This window comes from Salmo salar, chromosome ssa07 (assembly GCF_905237065.1).
Source record: "Salmo salar chromosome ssa07, Ssal_v3.1, whole genome shotgun sequence".
Lineage (NCBI taxonomy): Eukaryota > Metazoa > Chordata > Actinopteri > Salmoniformes > Salmonidae > Salmo > Salmo salar.
The window spans coordinates 15887477-15910319 of NC_059448.1; the positions used below are offsets into that span (position 1 = coordinate 15887477).

Consider the following 22843-nt stretch of genomic DNA (forward strand, 5'->3'; position numbering starts at 1 on the left):
AGGGATAGTAAACAAATTGAACGCAATTAGACTAGTCTCTCCCTAAATGTGCCATCTACTTCCTAAATGCAAAGTGGGCATGTAAGACCAAGGATAAAACAGAGGATCATTCCTCAATTCTGACCATGGCATGCATACAGTCAGTGTTCATACATTTTTCATGACTTCAATGGGTGATCATTCATTGCTGGTGTTTGGATGTAGCCTAGAGGACTTATCTGGGGCTATTTGTTTGCAAATTCAATAAAATGTCCACTTGTTTTGAATAATTCTACTACAAAGATCTTCTCGCAAGCATACACGATGTCGCAGCCTAAATATCTTTGCCTTGAAGAGCAGCAAGGAAGGACCATGATCAGGTCAAACAAGGAACTGGAGCCCACTGGAACCAATCAGCTGTACACAACCATTCAGCCTTTGGTGTAATCAATTCCAGAAACAAAGACCTTTAACTGTCATTTAAGGTCAGTCTGATTTTCATGTGAACAACAACCATTGTCCCGTTGCGTTTCATCTCCTAATCTCCCTGATCTGTGCTAATCACAGTCATTCTTCTTTAAGAAGAATTGGCTCTCCAATTAGCCGCTACAGCCGCAGCAGATGGGGTCGGCTCCAGTCTGGACTTAAACTGGTATGTGTTAAACTGGTATGTTGTTGTAGACTACCTGAGCTGGTGTGTGTGTGTGTGTGTGTGTGTGTGTGTGTGTGTGTGTGTGTGTGTGTGTGTGTGTGTGTGTGTGTGTGTGTGTGTGTGTGTGTGTGTGTGTGTGTGTGTTTGCATACGTGTGTGCACATGTATGCGAGCGCACCCATGTGTACGCCCACACGTGTGTGTACGTGCAAGTGTGTGTCGATACACTATATATACAAAAGTATGTGGACACCTCTTCAAATTAGTGTATTCGGGTATTTCAGTCACACCCGTTGCTGACAGGTGTATAAAATCGAGCACCCATCCAATCTCCATAGACAAATATTAGCAGTAGAATGACCTTACTGGAGAGCTCAGTGTCAACGTGTCACCGTCATAAGAATCCACCTTTCCAGTTCAACAAATGTCAGTTTGACAAATGTCTGCCCTGCTAGAGCTGCCCCGGTCAACTGTATGTGCTGTTATTGTGAAGTGGAAATGTCTGGGAGCAACAACAGCTCAGCCGCGAAGTGGTAGGCAACACAAGCTCACAGAACGTGACCGCCAAGTACTGAAGTGCATAAAAACAGTCTGTCATCGGTTGCAACATTCACTACTGAGTTCCAAACTGCCTCTGAAAGCAACATCAGCACAAGAACTGTTCATCGGGAGCTTCATGAAATGGATTTCCATGGCCGAGCAGCCGCACACAAGCCTAAGATCACCATGAGCAATGCCAAGCGTCGGCTGGAGTGGTGTAAAGCTTGCCGCCATTGGACTCTGGAGCAGTGGAAACGCATTCTCTGGAGTGATGAATCACGCTTTACCATCTGGCAGTCTAACGGACGAATCTGAGGTTGGCAGATGCCAGGAGAACGCTACCTGCCCCAATGCATAGTGCCAACTGGAAAGTTTGGTGGAGGAGGAATAATGGTCTGAGGTTGTTTTTCATGGTTCTGGCTAGGCCTCTTAGTTCCAGTGAAGGGAAATATTTACGCTACAGCATATAATGACATTCTAGACGATTCTGTGCTTCCAACTTTGTGGTAACAGTTTGGGGAAGGCCCTTTCCTGTTTCAGCATGACAATGCCCCTGTGCAGAAAGCGAGGTCCATACAGAAATGGTTTGTCGAGATCGGTGTGGAAGAACTTGACTGACCTCAACCCCATAAAACAGCTTTGGGATGAATTGGAATGCCGACTGCGAGCCAGGCCTAATCGCCCATCATCAGTGCCCGACCTCACTTATGCTCTTGTGGCTGAATGGAAGCAAGTCCCCGCAGCAATGTTCCAACATCTAGTGGAAAGCCTTCCCAGAAGAGTGGAGGCTGTTATAGCAGCAAAGGGGGGGACCAACTCCATATTAATGCCCATGATTTTGGAATGAGATATTCGATGTAAAGGTGTCCACATACTTTTGGTCATGTAGTGTATATATCTGTGTCACTGTTAGCCAGGTCATTTAAGCTGGTGCTTAAAGCTAGTGAGGGAGATAAGTGTTTCCAGTTTCAGAGATTTTTGTAGTTCGTTCCAGTCATTGGCAGCAGAGAACTGGAAGGAGAGGCGGCCGAAGGAGGAATTGGCTTTGGGGGTGACCAGTGAGATATACCTGCTGGAGCGCGTGCTACAGGTGGGTGCTGCTATGGTGACCAGCGAGCTGAGATAAGGGGGGACTTTACCTAGCAGGGTCTTGTAGATGACCTGGAGCCAGTGGGTTTGGCGACGAGTATGAAGTGAGGGCCAGCCAACGAGAGCGTACAGGTCGCAGTGGTGGGTAGTATATGGGGCTTTGGTGACAAAACGGATGGCACTGTGATAGACTGCATCCAATTTATTGAGTAGGGTATTGGAGGCTATTTTGTAAATGACATCGCCGAAGTCGAGGATCGGTAGGATGGTCAGTTTTACGAGGGTATGTTTGGCAGCATGAGTGAAGGATGCTTTTCTGTGAAATAGGAAGCCAATTCTAGATTTAACTTTGGATTGGAGATGTCTGATGTGAGTCTGGAAGGAGAGTTTACAATCTAACCAGACACCTAGGTATTTGTAGTTGTCCACATATTCTAAGTCAGAACCGTCCAGAGTAGTGATGCTGGACGGCGGGCAGGTGCAGGCAGTGATCGGTTGAAGAGCATGCATTTAGTTTTACTTGTATTTAAGAGCAGTGGTGTCGGAACGGTGTCGTCTGCGTAGAGGTGGATCAGAGACTCACCAGCAGCAAGAGCGACATCATTGATGTATACAGAGAAGAGAGTCGGCCCGAGAATTGAACCCTGTGGCACCCCCATAGAGACTGCCAGAGGTCCGGACAACAGGCCCTCCAATTTGACACACTGAACTCTATCAGAGAAGTAGTTGGTGAACCAGGCGAGGCAATCATTTGAGAAACCAAGACTATTGAGTCTGCCGATGAGGATGTGGTGATTGACAGAGTCGAAAGCCTTGGCCATACTAGGGCAGCCATGACAGTGATAACGCGTTAGCTGGGAGTGTTACTGTGTTAGCATTCCTCTCACTGGAGATGTTTACCTTTCTCATTCCTGATGCTCTACATCTCTCAGAGTCAGACACACCAAACCCAGGCTATATAACAGTCAGAACTGAGTGTTTCTTCCTTGTTCCAGAGACGGGTAATATCAATTTAACCCCGCCTGACCCTTCGTACAGGTACAGTGACCTAATGTCTTTCCGAGGCATGACATTCGCTCCATTAAGCAATTGCTAATGTCGCTCTGAATGCAGATACGTCAGTGTGGCGGAAGCGTAAAAAATTGGTAACTTCATTGAGAATAGATTGGATAACATCTGACATCTCAAACTTTCATAACAGGCTTACTGTACAGTGTGTGACATTCAACGTTGAGCTGAAAACATCATTGCAGTAAATCAGTTGAGGAACATTGAGGAAGATCGAACGGGTCCACGCAAGAAAAATATTCAGACATCACAGCCTCGTTGACTATGACAGAGGAGAGCCTTGAAGGCGTGCAGAGTTGGCCACATTAGACCCCATCACGCCCTCGCCCTGCTTTCTCTTCACTTTCTCTCCCACAGCTACACAATAAATGGGCTTTCCAAACTGAAACCTTGCACTTGTAATTAGCCCTTAGATTCTTCACCATTAGTCTCCCAAAAATAGCCTCACTACAGAGAGAGAAAGCTTGAAGGGTTTCATGCAGTGTTTTAAAAATCAAGGGTGATCTTACTTGGGCGGTCTCCCATTATGGCATTAGGGGCCACGCCCCACTTGTCATTGGTAAAAAAAAATAACACTTGTGATTGGTCAACAACAACAACAAAAAATATATATATATATATATATTTTAATAATATTTCAAAAATATATTGTTCAAAAGAAACTGTTCAGTGTACTTACTACTCTGCCCCTCATTGACTACTGGTAGCAGCATCTTTGCCTCCATGGGTGCATAGGCTTTGCGAACATTGCTTGGATAGCTATTGGCTATGACGGGGAACTGTTAGCATAAATTATAACAGCACAAAGTAAATGAACCATCCTGGGGCTCTCAAATGTGCGTTCAGTCAGAACTGGGTCTAATCTAGTCTCCCTCCCAATACGTCTCTCACGCCAGACGCCGTGAGACTAGATCTGCTCTATCAGGTACAGGTGGTGTTGAAGCAAAAAGCTAATTGTAATTAACCTGATATCTACATCCAACAAGAGTCGAAGGACAGAGGAATACACTCGCTAGAACCTTCTCACCGAGGATCTGGTAAGACAGAAAAGCATGATGGTGGCTTACTGCTTCCCCCCATGTTGTTCGTCAGGTTCTACTATAGGTGAAAGGGCGACATGTGTGGACTAAAACAGCATAAAACCGGGTGTATCACAAAGCATGATCAAATGAATTACCCAGCTACAGTAATTTTCAGACATATTGAGAAATAGTTTGGTAATTTTTTTGGGGGGGGTTGAATTAACCAGTTATCTACCTTTGATAAGCAGCTAGCTATCTATAGGTAGCTGGTAGCTTGCTAGATAGTGCCCATGCCAATATCAAGTCTTTCTAAACTCAGTTCTGACTAACTCGTAAATGTGAAGTTATTTCAGAATGAACGTTAACTGGCTAGCACATCATGCTTCGTGACATTATGTTAGCTAGCTAACCCCAGTTAGATAATATGTTTTCACTTATTGCATCTGCATGCTTGTAGCGTTCTCCCTGGTGTACTCGTTCGTTTGTGAGCTGGCTGCTCATTTTAAATCTAATCTGGTCAAAACTGAGGCAGCATGAGCAGCAGTGGTCATTCGGTTTTGACGTGCAAAACTGAAATTGGTGTATTTACGCTGTTGTCCAAATGCACAGATCACTTTATATACTGTATCTTCTCAAAGAAACTAATGGTAGTTCAAAAACGTGGCATCATATTTCTGTCATGCTGCTTTGTCCCGAGTACTTAGCCAATCAGCGGCCACCACCGGTGGTTTTGTTTTAGCCTATGATGAGAGGGACAGCTAGTTTCCGTCCTCCTCTGAGTACATTGACTTCAATTAAAAACTAGGAGGCTCATGGTTCTCACCCACTTCCATAGACTTACACAGTAATTATAACAACTTCCAGAGGACGTCCTCCAACCAATCAGAGCTCTTGCAGCATGAACTGACATGTTGTCCACCGAGAATTTATCTAGTACTGAACGCATTAGCTACAGCTAGCTAGTACTGCAGTGCATAAAATGTGGTGAGTAGTTGACTCAAAGAGAGAGAAAGACAATAGTTGAACAGTTTTGAACAAATTAATTTATTCAAAAACGAAGCAGGAGCAAGAAAGAGAGAGAGAGATTGCTGTATTTAGCAATTTTTGTTCTCTCACTTTCACTGACAGTGCCTTCAGAAAGTACACAGACCCCTTGACTTTTTCCACATTTTGTTACGTTACAGCCTTATTCTAAAATTGATTAAATAAATAAGAATCCTCAGCAATCTACACACAATACCCCATAATGACAAAGCCAAAAAATAAAAACAGAAATAATTTATTTACATAAGTATTCAGACCCTTTGCTATGAGACTCGAAATTGAACTCAGGTGCATCCTGTTTCCATTGATCATCCTTGAGATGTTTCTACAACTTGATTGGAGTCCACCTGTGGTAAATTCAATTGATTGGACATGATTTGGAAAGGCACACACGTTTCTATATAAGGTCCCACAGTTGCACAACACATCAGAGCAAAAACCAAGCCATGAAGTCGAAGGAATTGTCCGTAGAGCTCTGAGACAGGATTGTGTCGAGGCACAGCTCTGGGGAAGGGTACCAAAACATTTCTGCAGCATTGACGGTCCCCAAGAACACAATGGCCTCCATCATCCTTAAATGGAAGAAGTTGAGAACCACCAAGAGAAGGGCCTTGGTCAGGGAGGTGACCAAGAACCCGATGGTCACACTGACAGAGCTCTAGAGGCCTTGATGGTAGTGGCCAGACGGAAGCCACTCCTCAGTAAAAGGCACATGACAGCCCGCTTGAAGTTTGCCAAAAGGCACCTAAAGACTCTCAGACCATGAGAAACAAGATTCTCTGGTCTGATGAAACCAAGATTGAACTCTTTGGCCTGAATGCCAAGCGTCACATCTGTCTGGAGGAAACTTGGCACCCTCTCTATGGTAAAGTATGGTGGTGGCAGCATCATGCTGTGGGATGTTTTTTAGTGGCAGGGACTGGAAGACTAGTCACGATTGAGGTAAAGATGACTGGAGCAGAGTACAGAGATATCCTTGATGAAAACCTGCTCCAGAGTGCTCAAGACCTCAGACTAGAGAGAAGGTTCACCTGCCAACAGGACAACGACCCTAAGCACACAACCAAGACAACGCAGGAGTGACTTCGGGACAAGTCTCTGAATGTTCTTGAGTGGCCCAGCCAGAGCCCAGACTTGAACCCGATCAAACCTCTCTGGAGACTTGAAAATAGCTGTGCAGCAACGCTCCCCATCCAACTTAAGAGGATTTGCAGAGAAGAATGGGAGAAACTCCCCAAATACAGGTGTGCCTGCCACACCTGTATGCCAAGCTTGTAACAAGACTCGATGCTGTAATCACTGCCAAAGGTCCTTCAACAAGCTTCCGAGTGGCGCAGCGGTCTAAGGCACTGCACTCGGTGCAAGAGGCGTCACTACAGTCCCTGGTTCAAATCCAGGCTGTATCACATCCGGCCATGATTGGGAGTCCCATAAGGTCATCCGGGTTTGGCTGTGGTAGGCCGTCATTGTAAATAAGAAATTGTTCTTAACTGACTTGCCTGGTAAAATAAAAAAACAAAGTACTTACTGAAGGTTCTGAATACTTATGTGATATATATATACATATTTTTTTAAATAAGCATTTTTTTGCTTTGTCATTATCGGATATTGTGTGTAGATTGATGAGGGAAAAAATGTATTTAATCATTTTTAGAATAAGGTTGTAACATAACAAAATGCGCAAAGCACTGTAATTAGCTAGAAAATGCAGCTAGCTAGTTTAGCCTACTCAAACACCCGGCTCAAACAGAGAGGGATGCTATGTTAGCTAGCTGGCTATGACTATCCAACACTAGAACTCTTCCAATTCAAGCTAAGCTTTTGGTTTTATTAATTTACTGCCACCGAGGCATGCCTGTGTAACAGATAAACTGCTTGCTGACTGTTCACTGTACTGCGGGTTTACTAACATGTTAGTTCTAATAGCTATGTTGACTAGCTATAACGCTAGCTAATATGGTGAGAACGATTTAGGCTGTGTGTAGAGGTTAACAGTTATGATATGATATGAAGGTTTGGCTTGGAAAGTTTTTTTCGCCTGGTCACAGATAGCTGATGTGTTGTGCACTGAAGTTACCAAGTGAAGGGAAAATGTGAGAGGAGGAGAGCTCGTAGATGCGAGAATGAAAACAATGAGCAAAGTGATCATGCTGTTTGTATGTGGCTGCTATGAAAGTGAACTGTGTTTGCACGTGATCAGGAGCGTGTGTATTCATTACGCTAATTCTTAAATAAAACGAAACAGGGATAAACATACCTGAATTTGTCCAATAGAAACTCTCATTTGCAACTATTGGACAAATGATTACACCCCAGATCAGCTAGATGTGTGCAAGGTGGGATTAAATGCCCTGTCTGTCACCTTGATTATTCACATTTTTCTCTCGACCTGTGCACCTACACTATCGTTCAAAAGTTTGGGGTCACTTAGAAATGTACTTGCTTTTGAAAGAAAAGCAAATTTTTTTGTCCATTAAAATAATATAAATTGATCAGAAATACAGTGTAGACATTGTTAATGTTGTAAATGACTATTGTAGCTGGGAACGGCAGATTTTTTATGGAATATCTACATAGGCGTACAGAGGCCCATTATCAGCAACCATCACTCCTGTGTTCAAATGGTACGTTGTGTTAGCTAATCCAAGTTTATCATTTTAAAAGGCTAATTGATCATTAGAAAACCCTTTTGCAATTGTTAGCACAGCTGAAAATGTTGTTCCCATTAAAGAAGCAATAAAACTGGTCTTCTTTAGACTAGATGAGTATCTGGAGCATCAGCATCTGTGAGTTCGATTACAGGCTCAAAATGGCCAGAAACAAAGAACTTTCTTCTGAAACTCGTCAGTCTATTCTCGTTCTGATAAATGAAGGCTATTCCATGCGAGAAATTGCCAAGAAACTGAAGATCTCGTGCAACGCTGTGAACTACTCCCTTCACAGAAAAGCGCAAACTGACTCTAACCAGAATAGAAAGAGGAGTGGGAGGCCCCGGTGCACAACTGAGCAAGAGGACAAGTACATTAGAGTGTCTAGTTTGAGAAACAGACGCCTCACAAGTCCTCAACTGGCAGCTTGGTTAAATAGTACCCGCAAAACACCAGTCTCAACGTCAACTGTGAAGAGGCGACTCCGAGATGCTAGCCTTCTAGGCAGAGTTGAAAAGAAAAAGCCATATCTCAGACTGGCCAATAAAAATAAAAGATTAAGATTGGCAAAAGAACACAGACACTGGACAGAGCAATTCTGCCTAGAAGGCCAGCATCCCAGAGTCAGCTCTTTTCAGCTGTGCTAACATAATTAGAAAAGGGTTTTCTAATGATCAATTAGCCTTTTAAAATTATAAACTTGGATTAGCTAACACAACGTGCCAATGGAACACATGAGTGATGGTTGCTGATAATGGTCCTCTGTACGCATATGTATAGTTGAAGTCGGAAGTTTACATACACCTTAGCCAACTACATTTCAACTCAGTTTTTCACAATTCCTGACATTTAATCCTAGTAAAGATTCCCTGTCTTAGGTTAGTTAAGATCCCCACTTTATTTTAAGACTGTGAAATGTCAGAATAAAAGTAGAGAGAATGATTTATTTCAGCTTTTATTTATTTTATCACATTCAGAGTGGGTCAGAAGTTTACATACACTCAATTAGTATTTGGTAGCATTGCCTTTTTAAATTGTTTAACTTTGGTCAAACGTTTCGGGTAGCCTTCCACAAGCTTCCCACAATTAGTTCCTCCTGACAGAGCTGGTGTAACTGAGTCAGGTTTGTAGGCTTCCTTGCTCGCACACGCTTTTTCAGTTCTGCCCACAAATTTTCTACAGGATTGAGGTCAGGGCTTTGTGATGGCCACTCCAATACCTTGACTTTGTTGTCCTTAAGCCATTTTGCCACAACTTTGGAAATATGCTTGGGGTCATTGTTCTTCAGCTTGCAAGGCTCCCCCTTTTCCCTCCAAACATAACGATGGTCATTATGGCCAAACAGTTCCATTTTTGTTTCATCAGACCAGAGGACATTTCTCCAAAAAGTACGATCTTTGTCCCCGTATGCAGTTGCAAACCGTAGTCGGGCTTTTTTATGACGGTTTTTGAGCTGGCTTCTTCCTTGCTGATCGGCCTTTCAGGTTATGTTGATATATGACTTGTTTTACTGTGGATATAGATACTTTTGTACCTGTTTCCTCCAGCATCTTCACAAGGTCCTTTGCTGTTGTTCTGGGATTGATTTGCACTTATCGCACCAAAGTACGTTAATCTCTAAGAGACAGAACACGTCTCCTTCTTGAGCAGTATGACGGCTGCGTGGTCCCATGGTGTTTATACTTGAGTACTATTGTTTGTACAGATGAACGTGGTACCTTCAGGCGTTTGGAAATTTCTCCCAAGGATGAACCTGACTTGTGGGGGTCTATAATTTCTGAGGTCCTGGCTGATTTCTTTTGATTTTCCCATGATGTCAAGCAAAGAAGCACTCAGTTTGAAGGTAGGCCTTGAAATACAGCCACAGGTACACCTCCAATTGACTCAAAAGATGTCAATTAGCCTATCAGAAGCTTCTAAAGCCATGACATCATTTTCTGGAATTTTTCAAGCTGTTTAAACGCACAGTCAGCTTAATGTATGTAAACTTCTGACCCACTGGAATTGTGATACAGTGAATTATAAGTGAAATAATCTGTATGTAAACAATTGTTGGAAAAATTACTTGTGTCATCCACAAAGTAGATGTCCTAACCGACTTTCCAAAACTATAGTTTGTTAACAAGAAATGTGGAGAGTGGTTGAAAACGAGTTTTATTGACTCCAACCTAAGTGTATGTAAACTTCCGATTTCAACTGTAGATATTCCATACAAATCTGCCGTTTCCAGCTACAATAGTCATTTACAACATTAAAATGTCTACACTGTATTTCTGATCAAATACATGTTATTTTAATGGATAAAAATGTTGCTTTTCTTTCACAAACAAGGACATTTCTAAGTGACCCCAAACTTTTGAAGTGTAGTGTACGTTGTAAACTTTAATTGATAGGCTAGGTTGTATAGGGAAAATTTGAGTATAATGTTAAGTAGCCTAAACCTATCGATGTTACATTGAGCTGGGTGAAAAGAATATGAATAACAGTCATCCAATATCCTGTAATAGAAATAAGGCCATGCTCATAATTAAATAATCGTCCTCCCTCATCTTAAAACGGCACCGACCACTACTGTCATACTGGGAACCTTAACTGGCGGTGGTAGACTGGGAAATAAAACGGGGATGGGGGTTTCGGTTAAGTCAGTCCCCATAGGGGAAAGGCGAACGGATGCCGTCGTCTAGTTAGTCCTCATGGGTATTTGGCATGGGGACAAGTTCGGGGCAGCTCTCAGAGGGGCAAAAATAGATGTTTCTGGAGGGAAACAGACAGAGACAGTGTGGATTGCTGTGTTTAAATACAAACTGTTACAGAGACTGAGTGGGTGAGAGTAGGGAGAGTTATATGTTCCGCTGTGTAAAAATAAACTTGAAATATTATAACACACTGGTGTCATCTAATCCAATTTTGCTTCCAAAGGCCAATCTATCCATCCTTTGAACCACCCACATCTTCCTACTAGAGAGAGTTGTTGCCTGCAATTAAATAAATGCAATGAAATAAATCTGAAATACTGATGCTAAGTAATCCTAGTATTTATATCTATATACTACTTTTATCCACCCACCCATGTGTGCTGCGCCTTTGGGGGGATTAGAATGTTACATCAGTGATGATATCAGGCAGTTCTCAGGTCAATTTTCCTTTAATAACCTCCTACAGGGAACGGGGGAGGGTAAACTGAACCTAGATTTGTCATTTTAGGGGCAACATACACCTCAAACGCCTCTGGAAATACCATGACCACATACCATGTACTGTACTTTATAGCACAAACCACAGGTGTTACTGTTTTGTTCAACAGAAAGCAACTAGGTCACACAATAGAATACTGCATTAGTCCTGTGTGGCTCCGTTGGTAGAGCATGGTGCTTGCAACAGCAGGGTTGTAAATTTGATTCCCACTGCGGCAGGATATGAAAAAGTATGCAGTACTGTGAGACACGTGGATTAAAAGAGTCTGCTAAAAGGAAACATTATATAAACCTACGTCCTAGATTTCAATCCATTGATATGTGTCGATAAGTTATTGAAATATCTCACGAGAGAGAAAAGGGTAGTGTTTGGCTTTGCAAAGCAAAGCTCTCACAATAGCGTCGGAGAGGAACTTGTCTCACAAAGATCTGTGTTTATTCTATCCATGGTGCTAAGGAGACAGGACCTTGGCATTGTTTCTCGACGTTCTCTGCCAACATATGGCCAAAGATACCAACAAACGCTTTCATTCCCTGCATTATTGAAGAACCGCATTCTCTTAGTTCTAACACGACACCACCTCTTACTCACGCCCGTACGAAACAGACACAGGTTTGAGGTTAAAGACAAATAAAAACAATTAAAAAAAACAAGTGTGTACTAGTTTCTCTCTCCGACATGTTCAAACCGTTTCCTTTCATGAGAAACGGTGTCCTAGTTCCATGGTTTTCCTTCATTGAGTTACTTCCACACCCTTGGCAGGAGATGTACTGCAAACGATGCAGTATGAAGGAATAGATGAAAAGTAGAAAGAAATCAAAATAAATAGGAATGTAAATAGCGTGGGTGGGTAGATGGCCTTGGAGGTGAATCATACTGCTTTATTCCCAGAGCCTGCCTATATCTCAGATAGGAGGAGGCTATCCAACACAACCAGGTAAATGGGACAAAACAGCGCTGACTGTTGCCAACTAATTTAATACACCTCCTTTCCCACCAGGCAGTTGGCTAAATGTTGACAGAATGATGTCATGGTTTTGGTGTCACTGTAATGACATCATTATGTTTTGAGCTGGGTGTACTATGCACAATAACCACCCAACCACATGGTCAGTGTGGGAGTACACAGTACTGTATTTCTGACCTCGGTTGGTCAGACACTGCTTTCTTTCTGTGGTCTTAAGGTGGTCAGCAACCGCTGTCGCATCTGTCTGTTTGGTCACAGAGTTTCCATCCTCTGAGTTCTGCAGCTAACTGAATCTGGAGTCCAATGCAGCTAGCCATTTTCCAGTCTGTGGGCAGAGAGGCAGCTTATTTAACGCAATGAAACCTCTGCAGGAGGAAAAAAAGTGCACCGCTGTGAAGAGGCATTTAGGAAATGTCAGGCCACTTGCTCTTTACATCCCATAATGCTGTGCCCGAGGACACATTTCGTGAGAGCAACTGTCCACCCACACGTCGACGCTCTCATCCTGTGACGTCTGCGAGATAAAAGCGTGTCGTGATCTTCCCTCGACTGCTAATCCTCCCAAGAACACACCATTTCTGTACCGCCTTTCAAGTCACAGCAGCAGCATCATAATGTCCCAAGCAGAATCCAGACGTATACATACGGTGTATCTCCATATACGGCTCTGGCTGATCCCATACATTTAGATTAGAATAAAACATCTAGACTAAGCCTAGGCTACATGTTTCTACAGGTTGCTTTAAGAGAAAATAGACCAGAGACAGAACATATACCAAAAACAGATGTGCCACCACTGGTTCCTTTAAGACAAAAACATAACTGACTGTCTAACAGCAGGGGGTGAATCAGTGCACAGTAAACAGAGAGGGGCAGAGTAAAACCACATGCAACCACATCAAGTTCAACCTCAACTCAAGCTGCTATGGGCAACCCAAAAATAAAAAAATTCTCCATGTCGGTTGGGTCCTTTAGGTTGGGTCCTTTACACCAAAACTGTGCTGCACTCCTCCAAACGACACTAATTCATTTGAAATGGGTCACTAGCCAAGGGACTCCAAACACAGCGCCACTCAGTCAACAGTTCATAAAGAACACTTGATGAGAGTTGACGATGAGAAAAATCACTCATCACTTCACAAAACCCTTTTAGTATGATGCCTGATTTAAATTCAGTTTGTGTCCCCGGTCCCAGTATTCAGGAAGCAGGACAGTATCTCTGTATAGAACTGCACAGTGTGTCACATAGCTACACACACATGCAAGCTCTGTTAGAGGCTGGAGCTGACCAAAACATTCCTCTGAAGGAACACACAAGCTAACCACTGTGAGGCACTTAAACAGTCAAATATGAGTTACAAAGAGCCCAAAGAAGGCAAGAAAACTGTCAGGGAGATGCAGGAAGACACCACAGCACAAAGATAAGCATGAAGAGAGAGAGAGAGAGAGACGCTCGATGAGTTTGATGAGAATACTTACAGAGTTGAGAGTTAAAGTTTGCTCCATGTATGGCGCTGTGTGCAGCTTGTGTTTGGCTTGTCTTCAGTGCTGATGCAGCTCCACACGCCCGGTGTGTGGAAACAAGTCCATTCGTCGGCTCACTCCGCGGTGTGTGTGTGTGTGTGTGTGTGCTGCCAGGGAGAGCTCAGCTCAGGCAGAGAGCGGCAGTCCAAGATCCTGACAGCTACTGAGAGTTCAAACACTCCCTCCCCCTGCTCCTACTGTGCCTTGCTTCCTCTCTCCCTCGCTCACTCCCTACCTACCTCCCTCCCTCCCTCCCTCCCTCCCTCCCTCCCTCCCTCCCTCCCTCCCTACCTCCCTCTCTCACTCCCTCCTCTCTCTCCCTCCCTCCCTCTCTCACTCCCTACTTACCTCTCACTCCCTACCTCCCTCCCTCTCTCACTCCCTACCTCCCTCCCTCCCTCTCTCACTTTCCCTCTACCCACTCTATCATCCTTCCCTTTCAATTTATTTTTCTCTCCCTCTGTCTTCATTCCTCCTCACAGTTCCTGCTACGCCCACAAAGTGGATCTCTTAGCCTCAGGCAGGCAAACCAAGCTTTGTTAACCAGCCTATGATGTGTGAGGGAACGCAAAACCTTAGACTCACGGATAAGGGAGGGCCATCAACTCTTGGCACACACATAGGTACACAAAATAGCATACACTCACAAGCATTCCTTCACACTATTTGTAATGCATTTATACACATAGACCACAGAAACGCACAGACATTCCAAATACACACACACACACACACTTATCATTCAGTGTGCAAAGCATCTGATTTAAGTCAGAAATTAAAGCCTGAGATTGGGAAGGAATTGGCGAGCGAGGGGGGAGGGGGCCGGCGGGGCTTTGACAAGTGTGCTGAAAAATGAATAGAAGAGAAACAAAGTTCCCAAACAACAAAGCCCCAGTGTGCAGCGAGACGCTCCTATCACGCAATCTCCACACACACACAAAATACATCAACCGCTGATCATCACAGCTCCTCTGCTGAAACCAAATGGCAACCAGGACAAGCGAAACAGACAGAAAACAGCAGATTAGGCTAGCCGACAGGACAGTCTGGCATAACTACATGTCAGAGGCTCTATGAGGTCAAATATAACAGTGTTTACTGATTCCTGACCCCTGTTGCCGCGGCTCTGACGCACACGACTAACCACGAAAAAAGCGACAGAGCCGCCGCATGTGCTTGCAGCTTCCGTAGCATCAAACGGTGAGAGGTTATCCACAAGCAGGGGTCTCACCACAGCGCCGCTGGCAGGGTCTCCCAGGGGCCCACGTTGTCCGCTCATGTAGAGATGTGTGCAGTGACCGGTGGCAGCTTATCACATTTTGGATTCCCACAGCGTGAGAAATGGGCTCAATAACATCCTAGGGAGTCGAGGACAGGACTGAGGAATCAGGAGGGTAGGAAAAGCCCTCAAAACAAAACACCTTCCAATCCCTGTATAATGGGATATTCCAACGTGATGCACGCTCGTAATCTGGAGAGGCTGAGATACGATGACACTTGCTATTTATATGGTGAGGAACAACATAGGGAATCTTACATTGTGGGTGTAAAACTCCTTTGATGTAGCTTGCACAACATGCACCTGTTTGCCATTCCATATATTGTCTTTACAGGATGCCTGCCAAATGGAGGCTCTCACTTTCATTATCAAGAAAGAGCAGATGATGTGTTTCTGTTGCTCTACATTGACTAATTTAGCAGACTTACAGTAGTGAGTGCATACATATTCATGCTTCCTTCCCGTACTGAGCCTTGAGGAGGTTCTCATTGATCTTTGACTGATGATCATATGAAGCTGTTATAGCGTAGTTAAACTTGACTGAATGCCGTTCTCCGGTGAAACAATGGTGTCTGGTTTAGCAAGGATGGTGACGCTGAGCCCTTGGGGTGATGAGCCCTTGAAGTGGAAACCAGGGGTGGGCGATAGCCATAGATGAGGATCTAATTGCCTTTGGCCACCATTAGAAGAAAACCTCAAACATAGTAATTACCTGGAATGTATACCATGACTTAAAGCTGCATGGGTAAATTGCACTCATTTTGTCATGGTTTCAGGGTGGCTGAAATGATGACTGCACAATGAAAAATGTGCAAATACGCCACTGTTAAGTTCTTACCAGACCACAGACGTGCTTACACAACAACTGTTTTGCAGCAACAAAAAACTCCCAGAGGACCAGCAATTCCTAAGAAACCCTTAAAAGGTCCAATGCAGCTGTTTTAATCTTAATATAAAATAATTTCTGGGAAACAATTATTAACTTATGTTAATTTAAATGGTCAAAAATAAACAAAAATAGCTTCTTAGCAAAGAGCAATTTCTCAAGCAAGAATTTTACTAGGACTGTCTGGGAATGGTCTGTGTGGGGAGGGGAAAACTGAAAACTAGCAAAGAGGTTTGGAACTCTTGCTTATTGGTTAACTAATGTCACAAGGCAGGCCAAAACTTCATCCCACCAAAACATTTCAGCCAGTCATTTCAAACAGCTCTTACACTAAAACGGTATTATCATAATTTTCACAATTTCACAGTATTATTCTGACCTCATAGTGTGGAAATATATATAAAACACATGACAAATCATGTTTTTGACTTCAATGGGCCTTTAATTAGGAACTTCACCATTTCATAATTTAGAAAAGTACAGCTTGAGGAAAATGCTATACTGTAAAGGTGGGATTCCCTTCCGGGACTATGTTAAAATTCCCTTAGCCCCACTCTGCTCTGCAGCCACCCGCTGACCAAAATACTATTTAGCTGGTGGAATACACCCAAGTCTTAATGTTCCAGGAAACACTTGAGGAAATCCTACTACTCTTACTTGCTGTTCCCAATTTGAACGGGGATTCCCATTCAGTCTGTGGCAACCGAAATATAGCCTTTTGTTTTTCTAGGCCAAAACTATTTCTGAGAGAATTACAGTTTGCGTCATAGAGAGGATCAAACAGTAGGATGAGCTACTACCCTGAAAGCCCAATTATAAAATAGACATCAAAATGAGTTATTATTTAATTCAATACGAGCTGACCTTAGCCCATTGTTCATTTTTCTCTCTATAATAGTCCTTTATTCTGTTGGATTAGAGCTATAAGTAGTTCATTACTAGATAGCAGGTTTTCTTTGTGTAGGCCAATAGCAGACCTTTTTTTTAGGATCCTATTATAGGTGTATAATTCAGTTGTTTACATCCAGCATGTGCAGTTAGCAGGCTCTGTAGACAGAGATCATAGCTAATGCTAACATAAAGTATGAAAGCTGTAGCTCGTTTTATTGACCTCACAGACACTTGCAACACGTCAAATGCCCCGTCTCTCTCCATAGCCGTCACAGTAGCTGTTGACCCTGAAGAGGCTGCAAGGCCCTAGTGTACTTGACCCTGAAGAGGCTGCAAGGCCCTAGTATACTTGAAAGAATTTGAGATGGCCTCAACCAATGACATCGCTCTAGCGTTCGAAAATGGTGAAGTGGAGCAAATCTATCTATATATATATAGAGTTCCCGGTTCAGGGTTCACACACTGACTGACAATACCATTATCTTATCTTCACTCCTCTGCAGTACCAGTGACTCAGAAATCCCTAACAAGTAATCTAACAATTCCCCAACAACTACCTAATACACACAAATCTAAATGGGTGAATGAGAATATGTACATATAAGTATATGGATGAGCGATGGCCGAGCAGCATAGGCAAGGTGCAGTAGATGGTAAAATACAGTATATACATGTGATATGAGTAATGTAAGATATGCAATCATTTTTAAAGTGGCATTATTTCAAGTGGCACTGTTTAAAGTGACTAGTGATCCATTTATTAAAGTGTCCAGCGATTGGGTCTCAATGTAGGCAGCAGCATCTCTGAGTTAGTGATTGCTGTTTAGCAGTCTAACGGCCTTGAGATAGAAGCTGTTTTTCAATCTCTCGGTCCCCGCTTTGATGCAACTGTACTGACCTCGCCTTCTGGATGATAGCAGTGTGAACAGGCAGTGGCTCGGGTGGTTGTTGTCCATGATAATCTTTTTGGCCTCCCTGTGACATCGGGTGCTGTAGGTGTCATGGAGAGCAGGTAGTTTGCCCCCGGTGATGAGTTGTGCAGACCGCACCACCCTCTGGAGAGCCTTGCGGTTGAGGGAGGTGCAGTTGCCGCACCAGGCAGTGATACAGCGCGACAGGATGCCCTCGATTGTGCATCTGTAAAAGTTTGTCAGCAGCCTGAAGAAGGCTGTTGCGCCTTCTTCACCACACTGTCTGTGTGGGTGGACCCTTTCAGTTTGTCTGTGATGTGTACGCCCAGGAACTTAAAACTTTTCACCTTCTCCACTGCTGTCCCTTCGATGTGGATAGGGGTGATGCTCCCTCTGCTGTTTCCTGAAGTCCACGATCATCTCCTTTGTTTTGTTGACGTTGATGAGAGGTTGTTTTCCTGACACCACACTCCGAGTGCCCTCACCTCCTGCCTGTAGGCTGTCTCGTCGTTGTTGGTGATCAGGCCCTCTACTGTTGTGTCATCTGCAAACTTGATGATTGAGTTGGAGGCATGCATGGCCACACAGTCGTGGGTGAGCACACACCCTTGTGTGAGGAAAGGGCTGAGCACACACCCTTGTGGGGCCCCAGTGTTGAGGGTCAGCGAAGTGGAGATGTTGTTTCCTACCTTCAACACATGGGGGCGGCCCGTCAGAAAGTCCAGGACCCAGTTGCACAGGGCGGGGTTGAGACCCAGGGCCTCCAGCTTGACGGTGAGCTTGGAGGGTATAATGGTGTTGAATGCTGAGCTGTAGTCAACGAACAGCATTCTTACATAGGTATTATTTTTGTCCAGATGGGATAAGGCAGTGTGCAGTGTGATGGCGATTGCGTCATCTGTGGACCTGTTGGGGCGGTATGCAAACTGAAGTGGGTCTAGGGTGGCCGGTAAGGTGGCGGTGATATGATCCTTGACTAGCTTCTTAACCTGTTAGGGCTAGGGGGCAGTATTGACACGGCTGGATAAAAAACGTACCCGATTTAATCTGGTTACTACTCCTGCCCAGTAACTAGAATATGCATATAATTATTGGCTTTGGATAGAAAACACTCCAAAGTTTCTAAAACTGTTTGAATGGTGTCTGTGAATATAACAGAACTCAAATGGCAGGTCAAAACCTGAGAAGATTCTGTACAGGAAGTACCCTGTCTGACCATTTCTTGGCCTTCTTTGCCATCTCTATCCATTACAAAGGATCTCTGCTATAACGTGACACTTCCTACGGCTGCCATAGGCTCTCAGAAGGCGGCAAAAAGCTGAATCGTGGCTTTGCAGTCTCTGGCTGAAAAAAAGTAGCGCGTTTGGGTAGTGGCTGGTTACAGTACTGTGAGACTCAGGCGCGTGCCCGCGTCGACCGAATGCTTTGTTTTCTTTCCTCTGTTTACCTAAACGGAGATTCCTGGTCGGAATATTATCGCTTTTTTACGAGAAAAATGGCATAAAAATGGATTTTAAACAGCGGTTGACATGCTTCGAAGTACGGTAATGGAATATTTAGACATTTTTTGTCACGAATTGCGCCATGCTCGTAACCCTGATTTACCATTTCGGATAGTGTCTGGAACGCACGAACAAAACGCCGCTATTTGGATATATCGATGGATTATTTTGGACCAAACCAACATTTGTTATTGAAGTAGCAGTCCTGGGGGTGCATTCTGACGAAGACAACCAAGGTAATCAAACTTTTGTAATAGTAAATCTGACTTTGGTCAGGGCTAAACTTGGTGGGTGTCTAAATGGCTAGCCGTGATGGCTGGGCTATCTACTGAGAATATTGCAAAATGTGCTTTCACCGAAAAGCTATTTTAAAATCGGACACCTCGATTGCACAAAGGAGTTCTGTATCTATAATTCTTAAAATAATTGTTATGTTTTTTGTGAACGTTTATCGTGAGTAATTTAGTAAATTGTTAGTAAATTCCCCGGAAGTTTGAGGGGGGTATGCTAGTTCTGAACGTCACATGCTAATGTAAAAAGCTGGTTTTTGATATAAATATGAACTTGATTGAACAAAACATGCATGTATTGTATAACATAATGTCCTAGGTGTGTCATCTGATGAAGATCATCAAAGGTTAGTGCTGCATTTAGCTGTCTTCTGGGTTTTTGTGACATTATATGCTAGCTTGAAAAATTGGTGTCTGATTATTTCTGGCTGGGTACTCTGCTGACATAATCTAATGTTTTGCTTTCGTTGTAAAGCCTTTTTGAAATCGGACAGTGTGGTTAGATTAACGAGAGTCTTGTCTTTAAAATGCTGTAAAATAGTCATATGTTTGAGAAATTGAAGTAATAGCATTTCTAAGGTATTTGAAAATCGCGCCACGGGATTCAACTGGCTGTTGCGTAGGTGGGACGAATTCGTCCCGCCTAGCCCAGAGAGGTTAAAGCACTTCATGATGACATAGGTGAGTACTACGGGGCTGTAGTCATTTAGTTCAGTTATCTTTTCCTTCTTGGGTACAAGAACAATGGTAGCCATCTTGAAGCATGTGGGGACAACAGACTGGAATAGGGAGCGATTGAATATGTCCGTAAACACACCAGCCAGCTGGTCTGCACATGCTCTGAGGACCCGGCTAGGGATGCCATCTGGGCCAGCAGCCTTGCGAGGGTTAACAAGTTTAAATGTTTTACTCACGTCAGCCACGGGGAAGGAGAGGGGGAGAAGCAGTCTTTGTTAGCGAGTCGCAACGGTGGCACTGTATTATCCTCAAAGCGGACAAAGAAGGTGTTTAGTTTGTCTGGAAGCGTGACGGCGGTGTCCGTGACGTGGCTGTTTTTGTTGTCCGTGATTTCCTGTAGACCCTGCCACATACGTCTCGTGTCTGAGCCGTTGAATTGCGACTCCACCTTGTCCCTGTAGCGGCATTTCGCTTGTTTGATTGCCTTGCGGAGGGAATAACTACACTGTTTATATTCAGCCATATAATATTCAGCATATTAAATGCAGTGGATAGCGCTTTCAGTTTTGCGCTACCCTAACCAGAAACCATCCACGGTTTCTGGTTAGGGTAGGTTTTAATAGTAACAGTAGATACAACATCTCCAATGTACTTCTTTATAAACGCACTCACCGAGTCAGCGTATAGGTCAATGTTGTTCTCTGAAGCATGGCTTCCGATTGGTTAGACCAGCAATTAATGTTTGTCGTCACTGGTACATCCTGTTTGAGTTTCTGCCTATAAGACGGAACGAGCAAGATGGCGTCGTGGTCGGATTTGCCGAAGGGAAGGCGGGGGAGGGCTTTGTATGCATCGTGGAAGTTAGAGTAACATTGGTCGAGAGTATTAGCCCTGCGAGTCGTGCAATCAATATGCTGATAGAATTTAGGTAGCCTTGTTCTCATATTTACTTTGTTAAAATCCCCAGCTACAATAAATGCAGTCTCCGGATATATAGTTTCCAGTTTACATAGAGTCCAGTGAAGTTCTTTGAGGGCCGTCTTGGTGTTCGCTTGAGGGGGAATGTACACAGCTGTGACTATAACTGACGAGAATTCTCTTGGTAGGTAAAATGGCCGCCATTTGATTGTAAGGAATTCTAGGTCGGGTGAGCAGAAGGACTTGAGTTCCAGTATGTTGTTATGATTACACCATGAGTCGTTAATCATAAAGCATACACCCCCGCCCTTCCTCTTCCCAGAGAAATGTTTATCTCTGTCGGCGCGATGCATGGAGAAGCCCAGTGGCTGAACCAATTCCGACAACATATCCCGAGAGAGCCATGTTTCCGTGAAACAGAAGGCAACTCTCTGGAAGGCAACCCCTTGCACGAATTTCGTCTACCTTGTTGTCTAGAGACTGGACATTGGCGAGTAGTATAATCGGGAGCGGTGAGCGATGTGCACGTCTACGGAGCCTGACCAGAAGGCCGCTCCGTCTGCCCCTTCTGCGGCGACGTTATTTTGGGTTGGCTACTGGGATCAGATCCATTGTCCTGGGAGGTGGTCTGAACAGAGGATCCGTTCCAGGAAAGTCATATTCCTGGTCGTAATGTTGGTAAGTTGACGTTTCTCTTATATCCAATAGTTCTTCCCGGCTGTATGTAATAAAACTTAAGATTTCCTGGGGTAACAATGTAAGAAATAATACATAAAAAAATACTGCATAGTTTCCTAAGAACGCGAAGCGAGGCGACCATCTCTGTCGGCGCCATTTTATATAAGATACAGGTTTATGTTCCAAAGAGACTTGTTGAAAACCCTATTGAACTTAAACAGAGAACCAGATGCCTCAAGTTTTTGACACTACTGTTTAGGGTGTGTGTGTGTGTATGTGTGTGTGTGTGTGTGCATGTGTGCGTGTGTGTATGTGTGATAGCGAGGGGCTGTAGAATCCCTGAGCAATGCTAATAGGGGAGAAATGTGGGAATGTCATTTAGTAGCACTGCTCGTTAGCAAGGCCATACCAACAGGGCCCATGCCTCAGGCTGCTCGTTAACAAGGCCAAACCAACAGGGCCCATGCCTCGAGCCCACACAAAGACCACTTTGTGAGCCACCCTCGCCGCAATTGTGGCACCAAATATGAGAGTTGAAGGCAAACAGAAATGAAAGGTTCAAAAAGAGTGGAAACTGGAGCAGAACGGGGGAGGGATGTTCGGCTGAATGTCCAAATTAGTCAAGCTGACCAACTCCTCCGCATATAAGCGAGCAGCATGCCCTCAAAATGCAGTTCCCATAAAAGATGGGTACACAGCGTTACAGGGCCATTTTACAATGTTACAATAAGCCAGAACAGAGTTTTATTGAATTAAGTTGATTGAACACCAGATATTTTACTCTAATAAAAAAAAAATCAAATTCCAGAAACACAAATGGGGTTAATACCAGGCAAACCGAGTAGGATGGTGCTAGGTTTTAAATGATATGACAGCAGTTATAAATACTGTACTGGACATGGGGCCTACCTCCAGGTCGTCCAGTGATCGTGCCAGACTGAGCCTCTTGGAGTGTCCAAAGGAGCGACGGCCAGAGGAGCGGCCGGCGCCAATGCCCCAGAACTTGGAGCCCTGTCATGGGGAGAAGAGAGAACATTAACCTTTTACTGCAGTGGGCTAAATCAGGGTCACACTGAGTATTT

General features: G+C 44.0%; 1 protein-coding gene across 2 annotated transcripts in view; it reads right to left on the bottom strand.

Annotated features, from left to right (window-relative positions):
• LOC106608656 (regulator of G-protein signaling 12) overlaps positions 1 to 22843 on the bottom strand; it is an 80165-nt gene that overhangs the window by 43526 nt on the left and 13796 nt on the right. For both annotated transcript variants that reach the window (XM_014206742.2, XM_014206743.2), the window contains exon 3: positions 22671 to 22772. In XM_014206742.2, the coding sequence (XP_014062217.2) occupies positions 22671 to 22772 (102 nt within the window). The remainder of the gene's footprint in view (positions 1 to 22670; positions 22773 to 22843) is intronic.